Genomic DNA, 12,523 nt, shown 5'->3' with positions numbered 1-12,523 from the left:
TCGGCCTCCGATGAACCCCCTTGCCATCTTCATGATCTTCGCCTTCGACGCTACCGCATCATTACCCTTTTAAGCACAAAGATGTACTGGTGCTGAAGTTTTCTACAGGGATTTGTACCGACGACACTAGACTTCTGTCTTCCCCAAAAACCTACGCCCACTGTGCTCCGCGCGATAATAGACTGATGCCACACCAGGCTGGACTCAACGACGGATATCACAGATCTCAAATTCTTCAGTATCCAATTTAACCACAGGCCGCCCGACGGTAAAAGCAGAAAATAGCAACAATGCCGTTCTTCTGCGCAATATCATCAACCTACAAACCACTTCGATACAGCCGACGCGAGATTCGGCTACTCCAAATTGAACCTGCCTCTGATCCTATCAAAGACATCGAGTGCCGCCTCCTGACTGTTTCGTTGAATGACAAACCTTGTTTCAACGCCCTTAGCTACATGTGGGGAGATCCAATGGTCACGGAGCTGATATCTCTGGATAACGAAGAGTTATTGGTTACAACTAGTCTCCACGCGGCACTCCGCCAAATGCGAGGAAAGGCTGAAACGATCATTGTCTGGGTTGATGCTATATGCATCGACCAAAGTAACATCGATGAACGTAGTAGCCAGGTGGGCATGATGGGAGCCATATATTCGAGTGCCCAGCTCGTCTACGCCTGGCTAGGGGAAGGAAATGCGGATACAGATGCTGCTATTGAGATAATCCAGAACTGGACGGTCGAAATGGATAAGCCACTGGCTGAAGTCGAAGATCCAGTCGAATATGTTTCTCAGCTCGTCACAGAGGAAAGTATCAAAATGCCACTCACCCAGGCATTAACCGGATCTATATTCGATCCTCTTCAATCGTTTCTGAGCAGGCCGTACTGGCGGCGAGTGTGGACAGTACAAGAGCTGGTTTTGTCATCGAACGCTACTATAGTCTGCGGTAAACAGCAAGTTTCATTCCAAAAGATCATCTACTTCAAAAGCCTATGGGATATTTTAAAGATCGTTACAGATCGTATAGGCGAAATTGGTGGTCTCAGGTTTCCGCCATTTGAACTTCCACGGCCTCCAGCATTGTCAGTAGCTGGTCTTCACGAAACAGATCTGCCGAGGCTGCTCAAACGCTGTCGTGGATGCAACTCAACTGATCCGCGAGATAAGCTTTATGGCGTTCTGGGCATGTCCGGCTCAACGGGGGAGTTAACTCCCGACTATGCAAAGCCAACTGCGCAGGTCTATGTCGAATTTCTGCGTCATGTCATCGACGAAAAGAAACAACTGCTGCTCGATGGTTCAAATGGTATTGGGTTGAATTTGCGAAAGACAGACAGAATCCCTGGCCTACCTTCTTGGGCTGTCGACTACTCATATAAAGAATTGGAGGGTAGTTTCAGGGACTATAGTCACTGCACGAGAAGTGCGGATTCAGCCGCCTCCACTACAATCAGTAGCACCTTGGATCCCATGATCTTATCGACTCAGGGGGCTTTCCTCGACACTGTGAACTCATTCGTGCGGGTTCATATGCCTGCCGTTACAAAGAGCGGTTGGCGCCAGGGCTTTGATTTTGTGCAGAAGGTGCTCACTGGATCACATTACCTGCACAACAATAACTCATCAAGCGACTCTTACGACCTTATCTCCTTGTGGGACTTCGTAGTTCGCCACTGCGACGGGGTGCATCCCAGTGGAATCCCACTTGCTCAAGCTTTCTTTCGACTCTTTGCCGACTATACCTCGTAACATATTGCGAGTACGCATATAAAATAAATCTCCTTTCAAGAGATGACTCGCAGGGACTTCTACAGAAATGCGGCAGGCTTCGTGCTTTGGGTTGCTTCTATAGCAAAAGCAAAGAATTACCAGCATCCTCGGTTCGAAGCCTTCTGCAAGAATGTTGATAGTCGCTACCCTTCACTTAAAACGAGCATAGTAAGGGATATGCTTGACCTAAGGCCAGATAGTCCCGGTGTTGCATGGTTTCTAGCAACTATGGGTACCGTGGATCATCTTCACTCTCAGTGTGACAGGATAGGCGGGCCTTCAAATCTTTTGGTGGTATCACAGCAAGAACTTCTAATGGGGTTTTGGGGTAGTCAAGCCTCCGAGTATGAAGAGCTATCCTGGAAGAACCCTGAAGGTCATGATGACCACTTCACGGGGACACTTTTCGCCGGGACGATGTTGGAAGTTTTAGAACAAAAAGCCGTTTTTGTTACCCGGTCAGGTCATGTTGGTTATGGGCCAAATGGAATTCAGGAAGGTGATGAAGTTTGCATCTTGCCCGGATGCCAATATCCAATGCTCGTTCGGAAGAAAGGCCAGGCGTATCAAGTAGTGGGAGCTTGTGTTGTATATGGCATCATGGGCGTAGACTGGACAGACCACTTGAAGTCAGGAGAGGTGAAGCTGATGGATATACATCTTATTTAAGTTGGGCTGCATAGCTGTCCCACTAAAGAAATAGAGGTCAGTTTTGAATAAAGGTAGTAAACTAGATTTGGAGTAGGAGGTCTTGGGAGGAGGTCGTGTTTGCTGTTAAAAAAAATCCTGTTGACCCAAATTGTGAGAGCCTTCAACTAGCAGCACACTTTTCCCATCTCAATTTGGGCCATCCATCTTTATCGAACTTTTCATTTAGTTTGCTGCTCCCTTTGGCATTTCTAGCCGCTCAACATGACCACTTCTGCATCGTCCCAGCTCGCATCTCTCCTGTACCGGAACTCGAGGCTTTGAATTCCACTTCCCCCTCTAGTGCGCTCTACCTGGATCTTAGTTCGACTTTTCCACAGTATTCTCTCAATCTGCCTGCTATATCCTGGTGGGAATCTGGCATACTATTGGATGAATTGCGATGTCATTTTACTGATCAGCGGGATATGTGCTAGACTAGACTTAGCCACATTCGTTAGCTTACTTTATAGGGTTTGATTTATTCGCTCTCGAGTCGCTTTAATTCTTCCCATCATTCCCGTTTCTTAGACGTCAAGAATTTTAAGTAAGATCTATCTCTTGTCTTACATCCAACGATATGTCTCCGTCTCTCCGCGACCAACTCCTGCAAACGGCTCACGCCTACCTCGACGCTCACAACAACCGGGATTTGGAAAAAATCCTAGCCTTGTGTGCACCCACATGTGTTCACCGCGCCGGACCACCTACTGTCAAGAGTCCTGACCGCAACAATGATGAATACGCCACCTTCAACGTGGAAGTCTTCAAGATCTTGCACACGTACCTGGCTACGATCACAGATGCCGTAGTCGACGACGTTAGCAAGAAGGTCGCGTTGTCTGTGGATGCAAAGGCGACCGCTGATGCGGGAGAATATGAGAATGAGTATGTCATATTGCTGAAGATGACGGAGGATGGGAAGCAGGTGGTGGAGCAGTATGATTTTGTGGATAGTCAGAGGATGATTGAGTGGATGGGGAAATTGGGGGTATGGTCAAAGGAGATGTGGGAGAAGAAGTAGAGGATAGAAGAGCCTGATTTCAAGATTGACCCTATGATATAGGATGAGGAGAAGATGAATGAACATCGGACTCTCTGGTTGACAAGAGCTGACTGCGAACAGACAAACAAGGGCAAAATTTTAGATTAATTATCAATGCTATCCGAATATGAAATAAATATTCGAATGTATTGTTCATCTACTCCGAACATGCTTATACGTGGTAAAAGAAGCGCTTCTGAAAGTGAAAAAAAAGGACTTCTGAGATGATATTGAATGCAAGTGTCCTATCTTCAATCTCATCTCAATTTGGTACCTCTCCTTGTAGTATTATCCTCCACTCCCTCACACCCTAGGCGTTATTGGGAATTTTTCAATGCCTTCAAATTTTGAGGAATGTCGAGTAGTGTATCAAGTTCAGCATAGCACGCTTTTCAGCTTCAGCGCTTCTTCCTAGCCTTTTAACCTCATCTATTCAAATCCTTCTCATCATCCCCCTTCCTCTTTCTCCTTTTCCCTTCAACCTCCACACCAGGCTCGACCCTCAACCCCGCTTCTTTCAAAAGGGGCAAAATCCCCTTGCCGAAATATTCCAAATCCGCTCTAAAATCATAAAAACTAAGCTGCACCCCATCAATCCCCACCTCGTGCAGCTTAGCCAACTGATCCACAACCTGTTCCGGATCACCAATAATTTCAATATTCCCACCTAGGCCCAGGCCCTGCTTATGTCTATTATCTTTCCTGCCTCGCCAGGCATGAGCGTCGCTATCCCACGCCTTTGCATTAGTGTTGCCGAATGTTGCTTTGCTATCTTGCTTCGGCTTTCCATCCGCGGTACTCTGCGCGTAAGCCTCTGCTTCCTCAGGTGTATCACGCGATACGATGATAGGGTTAATCAAAATCTTGATCGTGCGGCCTTTGGCTTTAGCTGCTGCTCTTATAAGCGCAATATGCTCTGGCAGCGTGTCCAGTGCGCTGTCGATATGCGCTCCTCCCGGGGATGTGATGAAAATAAGGTCAGAATACGTGGCTGCGAAGTCGATGCTAGCTGTTGAGCCTGTGGCGTTTACCAGCACTGGCCGTCCGTAAAGTGGTTTAGGCTTTATCCACACGTTTTCTAACCGCCAGGGTGAGACTTTTCCTTCATATGTGAGGTTCTCTGTCTCGCCCCATAGGCTGTTCACTACGTCGAATAGCTCCCCTGCCATCTCGTACCGTTTGTCGTGCTCGATGCGTTGGCGGCCGAACATTTCGTGCTCGATGGCACGGTGGCCGGTCACGATGTTGATTCCCCATCGGCCTTTGGCGATGTGGTCTAGCGTTGCGCCATATTTGGCGATATGGAGAGGGTGGAGAGGTCCGCAGAGAACGTGCATTGTCGAGATGAGCAGAATCGATTTGGTGGCTGCTGCCATGGTTTTTCTTTTGGGAATTGGAAAATGTGAGTCCCTCAATCCTTCATCGCAAGCTGCACTCGGGCGTTCAAGAGCTCACACTTCCTGATTTATAGTTGGTCAAGTTGAGATGCAGCTTCAAGAGTGGAGTTATTGTAAGACTATTGCGTGTTAACGATGGCTAATGTCGATCTGAAAGCCAAGGGCCGTTTTCGGGGTTGCTGCCGAGCACGCCATTATGGCCCAACTTGGGAATATGCATGTGGATGCAAGGGTGGGGAAGACATTTTGCTTGCCTTCTGTTCATAAAATACAGTATATTTAACCTCATCAATTATCCGAACACGAAGCAGGACAGAATTTCAAGTCTAGATGTTGCATTGCACTGCTAGTTATGATCTATTGACCAACTCAAAGTACAAGTACGGGGTGCACGCAGAACTCAGTACCGCCGCTATGCTCATCACTATCAGCAAGTACTACACATATTGAATTTTTGCAAGCCTTGCACCTTGATCTTCTGCGGAACACCTGGAAAATGGCATCTCTAAAGTACCTGGTATACGCTGAGGTGCAGTACGGAGAAATATTTCAAGCTTCGACCATTCAGCCTTGATTCTTGACAGAGGGGGCGGGTGCAGGTCCATGTTGTGCCAGACGGGATACTGTAATGCAACGAAGAGATTTTCTAGGTGCACGAGGTATGGAATTGTGATTCTCCGAATAATGCGCAGAGTGACTATGTGGAGCAGTCCAGCAGTAGCAATTCACTGTCTTTACACACATCGCCCAAGAATTGAAAAGGCGGTAGTGATAGATAGAAATTGGAATAGCGTAAGCACTCGAAGCTCGAGAAGCAGGGAGCTCACATTGTAGCCTCTACTTGTTGAACGGGGTTTCAAGCAAGCATAATACTACAAAAGAGCAAATGTGAAAGTGAAGTACATGGAACATTATACTCAAAGAGAGACCTTAAAAAGACTATAGATAAGTGGAATATGATATCAAGCAGCTTGACTTGCGTCCACCAAGACTGGAAGGGAGCCAAGAGTAGGAACCCCATACTTTGGCCGAGCTTCCAACTTTGAAGGGTACCTCGCTTGTAGAACCACCGGTTCTTTATGCTCATTCGATTTTTCGTCATGGTTCTCTTCTATATGACAGCACCTCAGCATCGAATTATTGTTGCAGTATATCCACACCAACTCAACGCATCATGATATTACGGGCCATCCTCGAATTGAGCACCGTCAAGACCTCCAACTGTGCTCTGCTGGGATATTTATATTGGTAAATTGTATTCCTTGTGCGCTGGATGAAATGCTCGTTGTTTCTACGATCTTCGAGAGGATACATCCATTTTTGGGAGGCCTCGTATATGTTTGACTGTAGCCCGTCATTCGTTTTCAATAGTAGCTCTCGACCTGCTTGTTCCGTGGCGATATTCTCTACACAGTAGAGGCGCGAAATCGGATCTCTGCTGAAGGAAGCTCTGCTCCAATGTGCTAATTCCACCGTTTCTTGTGATCTGTTCGCAGGTCTTGCTCGGTTGCGTGGCCAGAATCCCTTGCTAGCCATGCTCCATTGTGCACTTGCAGAAGCCAGAAAGCAGGTTCAAGTCAGATCAAAGAATCTTGGGGTGCGATAGAGTTGGCAGTGTTTCGTTGCATACCACCTGCTTGTTGTGTCTAGGTTGAAGTTCGTTTGAGTCGTTCTCGTCGCTTCTCATCTGCCTTTCAGCTCTAGCCTGATCTGGCAAGGTCTAGAGTCACATGACTTTCTTCACCTCCTTCCCCCCCGCCTTCCCCACACTTCACAGAATGCATCGACAATCGACAGGCACCATCCCATGCCCAGGCGCGACTCACAATTGCCCATGTTCGTGATGGGAAATCTGTTCTTCCGTCCACTGGCCAGCGACGTTGAGAACCCACTCATACTATCCCCCCCATGAACAATTTCGAGTGGGTCCCTGGGTAACGCCACCCTGAAACCTCGTTTATATTCCCGAGTTGGGGAATATCAGGTGCTTGTGAGAAGTACTATTCGCTGAAGGCCCTTGACATGGCCAGTGCTTGGGTGGTGTTATCCTTGGACCCACTCGAAATTGTTCAAGGGGGGGATAGTAAGCCAAGCTGTTAAGAACGAGGCGCAGCACTATCGGGCTGTTCTGATTGGCACAATTCGGTCAGCGATGCAACTGACCACTGACTCGTCGACCCCAAGGCTGAATCTGCTCACCGAGGCCCAATCATGATCGCTTCCCCTTCCCCCCACAGGGCCAGTGAGGCTCTCCAGGGCCTGAGACCTTGGATGGCCTGCAGCAATGCAGAAAGTGTCGCACCCAGGCATACGAATTTTGTGCACGCCGGTAGTTGACCACATGAGGTTCGGATGTGCAAGCCTTGGGGAGCAAGAAACCTCTTCACATCGTGAATGCTCAATGGAAGGATTGATTCGTAGTTGACTGCATTGATGCTTTGAACCTCGTCCGCACATCAGCCCACCATGGATCCCCTCTCGATCGCGACCTCGACGATCACGTTGATACAAGCAGCTGCTACGGTGTCTGCGGCTCTCCACGAATTCGTCGCAACCTTTCGCAATGCCGATTCGAGAGTCGCAGCTCTATCAACCCAATTGTCAAGACTGATCAAATTTCTTGAAGCAGTAGAAGGAACTCTTAAAAAATGCCGTGGACCTCTCTCGCTCGCCTCCATGGACGTGGACCTGTGGCAGCAAAGTCAGCTCTCGCTAGAGGATTGCAAGCTAACCCTGGACGAGCTTGCTAAGTTCATTAACCAGATCAAGGCGGTAGCTAAATCCTCAGGTAGATTCAGAAGAATGAAAGTCACAATGGACTTGACCATATATGCGGGAGACATTACGGGCTTCGAGGAGAAAATTCACAAGTCCAATTGGGCTCTTCAAACCATGCTCTCTGCTATACAAGTGTCAGTTACTTTCTTCCAAATCGCATTACGACATCCCGATTTTCTGATAGCCGAGCAGCACACTTTCACTGCGAGGAAATGAAACCCAAGAGAAGATCCTATATGAACTGGAAATGCTAAAGATCTCCATTAATCAGTCTCGTCAAGCGGCCATATACCACAGCGACGGGTTTTCTCGGATGCTGGAAGATCCATCTGACCGTCGTATCGCCTATAATCTGAAGAACTTGACTCGAGTAGCACAGAGTTTCCACTCCAGCGCCAGCTCGACTGCTAGCACAATCTTCAATGGAACATTATTCGGGAATCTTCAGTCGGATACAGCCATAAGCATCAGAGGGGGATTGAACTTCACTCCTAATAAAAGACAGCAAATTGATCCGTGGGTCAAGCAACAGCGGCGTCTGACCCTGCGGCGACAGCGCAAGCCCCTTCAACGCATCCCCAGCTCCGCAGCAGTATCGATAGTCCGGCCTGCCACCCCAGATCCAGTATTAGCGGACCCATCCGAAGACAGTCATGAGATTGAGTCAAACATGTCAGAGACGGCAGATGATAATGAGGAGCGAGCTCATGAGGCCGAGTTCCAGTCGTACTTATTAAGCGGACACGGAGAAGTAGCACAGGACAGCATGCTCAATCTGGAATTTGCCAAAGCACAATCCATGCTTGAGCTGGCGATCCAAAGGCGTACGGGATCAACCTCAGAAGATTCCGAATTCAAGCAACTCCAGATCCAACTAGCAATTTGCTATTTCTTCCAGCATAAATGGCAGCTTGCAGAACCCTTGGTCAACAGCATTGCCAAGTCCAAGATCAACTTTGATCCAATCGTCTGCAATCTTCTCCACGCATTAGCAATCGCAAATCTCGTAGAGAGACGCTTTGAGAAAGCTATCGTTGTGTGTACGCAGGCACTTTACGGGAAGAGAAGGCTGAAGCGGGACTTTCCAAGGACGTCCGAAACAGAGTGCAATGAGACTCTTGGGCTTCTGGCTACTATTTACGATGCTTATAGTAATCGTCTTGATGCTGAGGCGATGCGTCGGAAAATTTCCAAGGGATTCTCATATTACCACCCGGAGAATGAGGTAGAGTTCATTGTGAAGCACCCAAAATTGTGTCCGGAGGTATTTGGAGGGAAAATTTCTGTGGACTGGAGAAGGCCACAGATACCTGCTGCGAGTTCTGGTGAGGATACCGAACTCCCTACTAACCTCCCCACGATCAAGGAAGAGGACACCCCCAAAGGCAACACAACTACCAAAAAGCCACTACAGACTTTTCAGGCCAAGCTAAGCCTATATCAAAGAGTCAACTTGGACTCTGGGAAGGAGGTCGTTGCTTCGTCCCTCACTAACCGTGATGGCAACGACGAGGCAGGGTCTTTGTATGGGGACGACCGCATCAGTTCCTCGCCATCTCGTCCTAGGATTACACCGAAGCGTTCGTTCGCACGGAGAGTGGTTCGGTTCTTAGGCACTCTGCGGGAAAGGCCCGTCACGCCTCGAGACACCGAAGATACAGAGTCACCCTCACGACCCAGATTTGGCAATGGATTTTGGCCGAGGAGCGAAGGCCAATTCTTCAAGCTAAAGAAGTCAAAGGCGAGATTTCAGAAGAGAGCTAGTGACGAGGGTGATAACAACTCGTTTCCATTCTTGCGTGGTGTGCGGCGCCAACGCCGACTTCTTCTGGCTCAGGCAGCCTCCAGCAATCCACCTGCTTATGAGGAACCTGGCGATCGTAATCCTCGCCCGTGGCGTTACAGCGTTGATACTTGGCTTCGCACAAATCCTCAACATGGTCTCAGTCGGGGAACTCCACAAGTATATCAGCCATCTCCCCCAACTACCACTGTCTCATGGCCAAATGACGAAAAGACGGATTACGTTGAGCCTGCACCAGTAGCATGGGTGCCAGCTTCTCGAATACTCCTCGCCCACGAAATTGGAGGTAGACAAGTACATGAACTTATGGATACCTCGAGGCCAAGTGAACTTATGGATACCTCGTTGCCAGTTACACCTCCAGAGGCAGCTCTCCAACAGAGTCCGAGCAGTGCCTCCATAATAAGTAGAGCCTCCACAATAAGCAGGGTCTCCATGACGATCGACGACGACGGTGAGGGTCAAGGTATCACTTCGCTTAGGCTGCCATCGATCAGGACGACGGAAAAATTTGGTCTACCGAAGACTACACCCAGAAAACAATGGTTGACAGTCGCCATTCCAAAGTTTGTCGCAAGGCCGGGAGGGATTCCACTGGTGGCCCATTACCCCGCAGAAAGGTCTTCGGCATCGGCGATCGAGACCGACAAAGGCGGCGAATCGTTGCTGGCTCCGGGGGTGACAAACAGCTCGCTCCTCGGTTCGGCAGGCCTCCCTAAGGAAGAAGTAATAGCCAAGGTATTCAATGACATCCAAGGCGAGGGCTCGGGCAAACTAGTTGTCGAGGAGAGACTAGATACCGACTTTGATGAGTTAATGCGGAAGGAAGACCATCGTCCAAGAACAACTAAAGTGACTTTTGCAGGATCGTCGACTCGTCAAAGTGGTAAGCGGCAGGGTTGGGTTCCTGCATCTTATTTCAAGGATCTGTCTCCGAGTTCAGATACCGTGGGAGTTCCTCTCGATAGCGGCCGTAAGGATTTGCAGAAGCAAAGTCGGGCCCTGGGTCAGATCCCGTCGGAAAGCAGCGAGATCGATGAATTTTCTCGCGCTTTTCGCAAGGCGATTTCTCCAAGCGTTATGAACGGTGAGAGGAAGGTGGACAAAAAGGTTCAATGCGATGCGCCCAAAACCAGATATCAACTTGTTGATAAAGCTGCTGCCAGGACTGTGGCGCCTCCCGTTTTACCCACCTTCGCATCCAACCACTCATGCTCAGCAGGACAGGATTCCGTTAAACTCCCAACCCCTAATCAGCAGCACAATCCCAATGCAGGGTATTTCGATATTCCTCCCCAATCTGCACGCCAACGAGGGTCCGCAGGTTCAGCACATTGGAGTAACACATCCGATATCGGTCAAGTGAGCCGAGTTTCGAACGCCTCTACTCTAGCAGAGCTAGACGGCGATAGACGCTCCTCAGGATCGTCGTCCCTTACCAAAGCCCTCCAAGAACTCGGCGTAGGCATGTCACGCATGGTGTCGTTCCGACGACGTGGCGATCTACCTGCGTTGCCTAGTAGTCCTAGCCGAACTGAAAACTCTACTTGGAAGACTAATACGGCATATGTTGGCGCAGGGCAAGGACTTGGCGATATTCCCGAACAGGGAGAGAGTAAAATAAATCTGGAAGTGGAGGAAGGGATTAGTAATGCGCAGATGAGGGATATTGCACTGAAGGATTTGCGAAGTGCGATTATAAAAGAGGAGACGAGGGATCTTGGTCAAGATATTACTGAACGAGCGGTCCCGGAGGTTTCAGTGGGCAATGAGCTCCCGAAGTTGGAAAGAACACAAAACAGCCTATCGTTGCTCAAGCTAATGGAAGTCGACGAAGCTCCGTTGAGTGAGCAGATCAATACTGTTCGGATGCCAGTGGACGCGGGATCCATTTCTCCTTGCCTTCCGCCGCAGCAGCTCGGTCGCAAATTCAGCTGGGAGACCATGTTCGAAGATGATATCAACTCCACGGTATCTACGGAAACAGAACAGTCATGTGCTTCATCTGCGCCCGCTCAACTTGAGGTCGTCACTCGTAAGTTCAGCTGGTGTAGCGAAGACAGCCAGCAAGTCACCACACCAGACTTGGTTCGGACATCGAGTTTGTCCACTTCATCCAGCTCCTCGCCATCCCTTGCTTCATCAGCGACGTCCACCTCGTCAGGACCGATGCTCAAGTACGACCGTATTAAAAAGGACTTGATCATTGTTTCCAACGACTCTACTTCTTCGCTGCCGGAGACTCAGAACCTGGATGATGTCTTGGCGCAGCTTTCCGCGAACATTCATAATCGGAAAAGCAAAAGAAGATCTGCTGAACCTCTGTCGCCTTTTAACAAGTTGGAACTTAGGCTCAAATCTAGGCAGCCCATGCCTGAAAGCGTTGCGACGAAGGAGGACGCCGCAGCTCCATCTGCACTCCAACCTGAACTCCAAGCCAACGAATCAATGAAAGCACTTCCTTTCATCCACCCAAGGGATATTTATCGACGGCTTGAACTTGAGAGTGCATCGATTGGCGCTGCTTCGGAAGAAAATCAATGCATGATGAATCGACGACATCCTTTGCGAGAGAGGAGGAAACAGCAGAAGAGGAACCGCGAGGCGGCTGTGCTGCAAATCGATGACGAGAAGATGATGCTGTACCCTGGGGGTATGTCGTCGTTAAGGAACTCGAGGATTGGTGTTGCGTTTTAATTAATGGGATAATGAAGTTTTGGACGACGAAATTTTGCCGGTGGTTTGAACTTTGCTATATGTATTTCTGTTCGTTGTTTGGCGGCGTTGCATGACATCTGGCGTTTGTCGTTCCTGCAGCGCAGCGTCTACTATGATTACGGAGTTGGGTCTTCGGCGGCGTTTTTGGGTCCTGTAATGAGGACGGTCAGCTTCCTTTTCGACTTCTCCGCCTCCGTCAACCGGATCATGGACAAGTCCATTATACAGATGAAAGCAATAAAAATTCGCTTTACTTACCAAAATCTGCTACATTTCCCACTCGCTGTGATGCGAATTTATCCGTCATCGAGTCAAGATC

General features: G+C 48.9%; 4 protein-coding genes across 4 annotated transcripts; 3 read left to right on the top strand and 1 right to left on the bottom strand.

Moving 5' to 3' along the window:
- Positions 1 to 440: 440 nt before the first annotated feature.
- K444DRAFT_487780 (HET-domain-containing protein) lies at positions 441 to 2,378 on the top strand (the record flags this gene model as incomplete). Its single annotated transcript, XM_024873149.1, has 3 exons — positions 441 to 1,016; positions 1,335 to 1,557; positions 2,209 to 2,378. Coding segments are annotated over 3 exons (969 nt in total), but the record flags the coding sequence as incomplete, so codon positions are not given.
- A 664-nt stretch (positions 2,379 to 3,042) lies between these two features.
- On the top strand, positions 3,043 to 3,516 carry K444DRAFT_664793 (uncharacterized protein; the record flags this gene model as incomplete). Its single annotated transcript, XM_024887006.1, has 1 exon — positions 3,043 to 3,516. The coding sequence occupies one exon, from the start codon at positions 3,043 to 3,045 to the stop codon at positions 3,484 to 3,486; it is 444 nt and encodes a 147-aa protein (XP_024734912.1). The 3' UTR covers positions 3,487 to 3,516.
- A 416-nt stretch (positions 3,517 to 3,932) lies between these two features.
- K444DRAFT_631367 (bacterial luciferase-like protein) lies at positions 3,933 to 4,883 on the bottom strand (the record flags this gene model as incomplete). Its single annotated transcript, XM_024883349.1, has 1 exon — positions 3,933 to 4,883. One exon carries the CDS (start codon positions 4,881 to 4,883, stop codon positions 3,933 to 3,935), a length of 951 nt encoding a protein of 316 aa, XP_024734911.1.
- Positions 4,884 to 7,370: 2,487 nt separating this feature from the next.
- K444DRAFT_664792 (uncharacterized protein) lies at positions 7,371 to 12,408 on the top strand (the record flags this gene model as incomplete). The annotated part of the gene is made up of 2 exons (XM_024887005.1): positions 7,371 to 7,816; positions 7,875 to 12,408. The coding sequence occupies 2 exons, from the start codon at positions 7,371 to 7,373 to the stop codon at positions 12,181 to 12,183; spliced, it is 4,755 nt and encodes a 1,584-aa protein (XP_024734910.1). The 3' UTR covers positions 12,184 to 12,408.
- Positions 12,409 to 12,523: the final 115 nt, after the last annotated feature.

Source organism: Hyaloscypha bicolor (assembly GCF_002865645.1).
Source record: "Hyaloscypha bicolor E unplaced genomic scaffold K444scaffold_107, whole genome shotgun sequence".
In the NCBI taxonomy this organism is placed as follows: Eukaryota; Fungi; Ascomycota; class Leotiomycetes; order Helotiales; family Hyaloscyphaceae; genus Hyaloscypha; species Hyaloscypha bicolor.
Note: the sequence above shows the minus strand (reverse complement) of the source record. Positions and strands in the feature narration are given on the sequence as shown.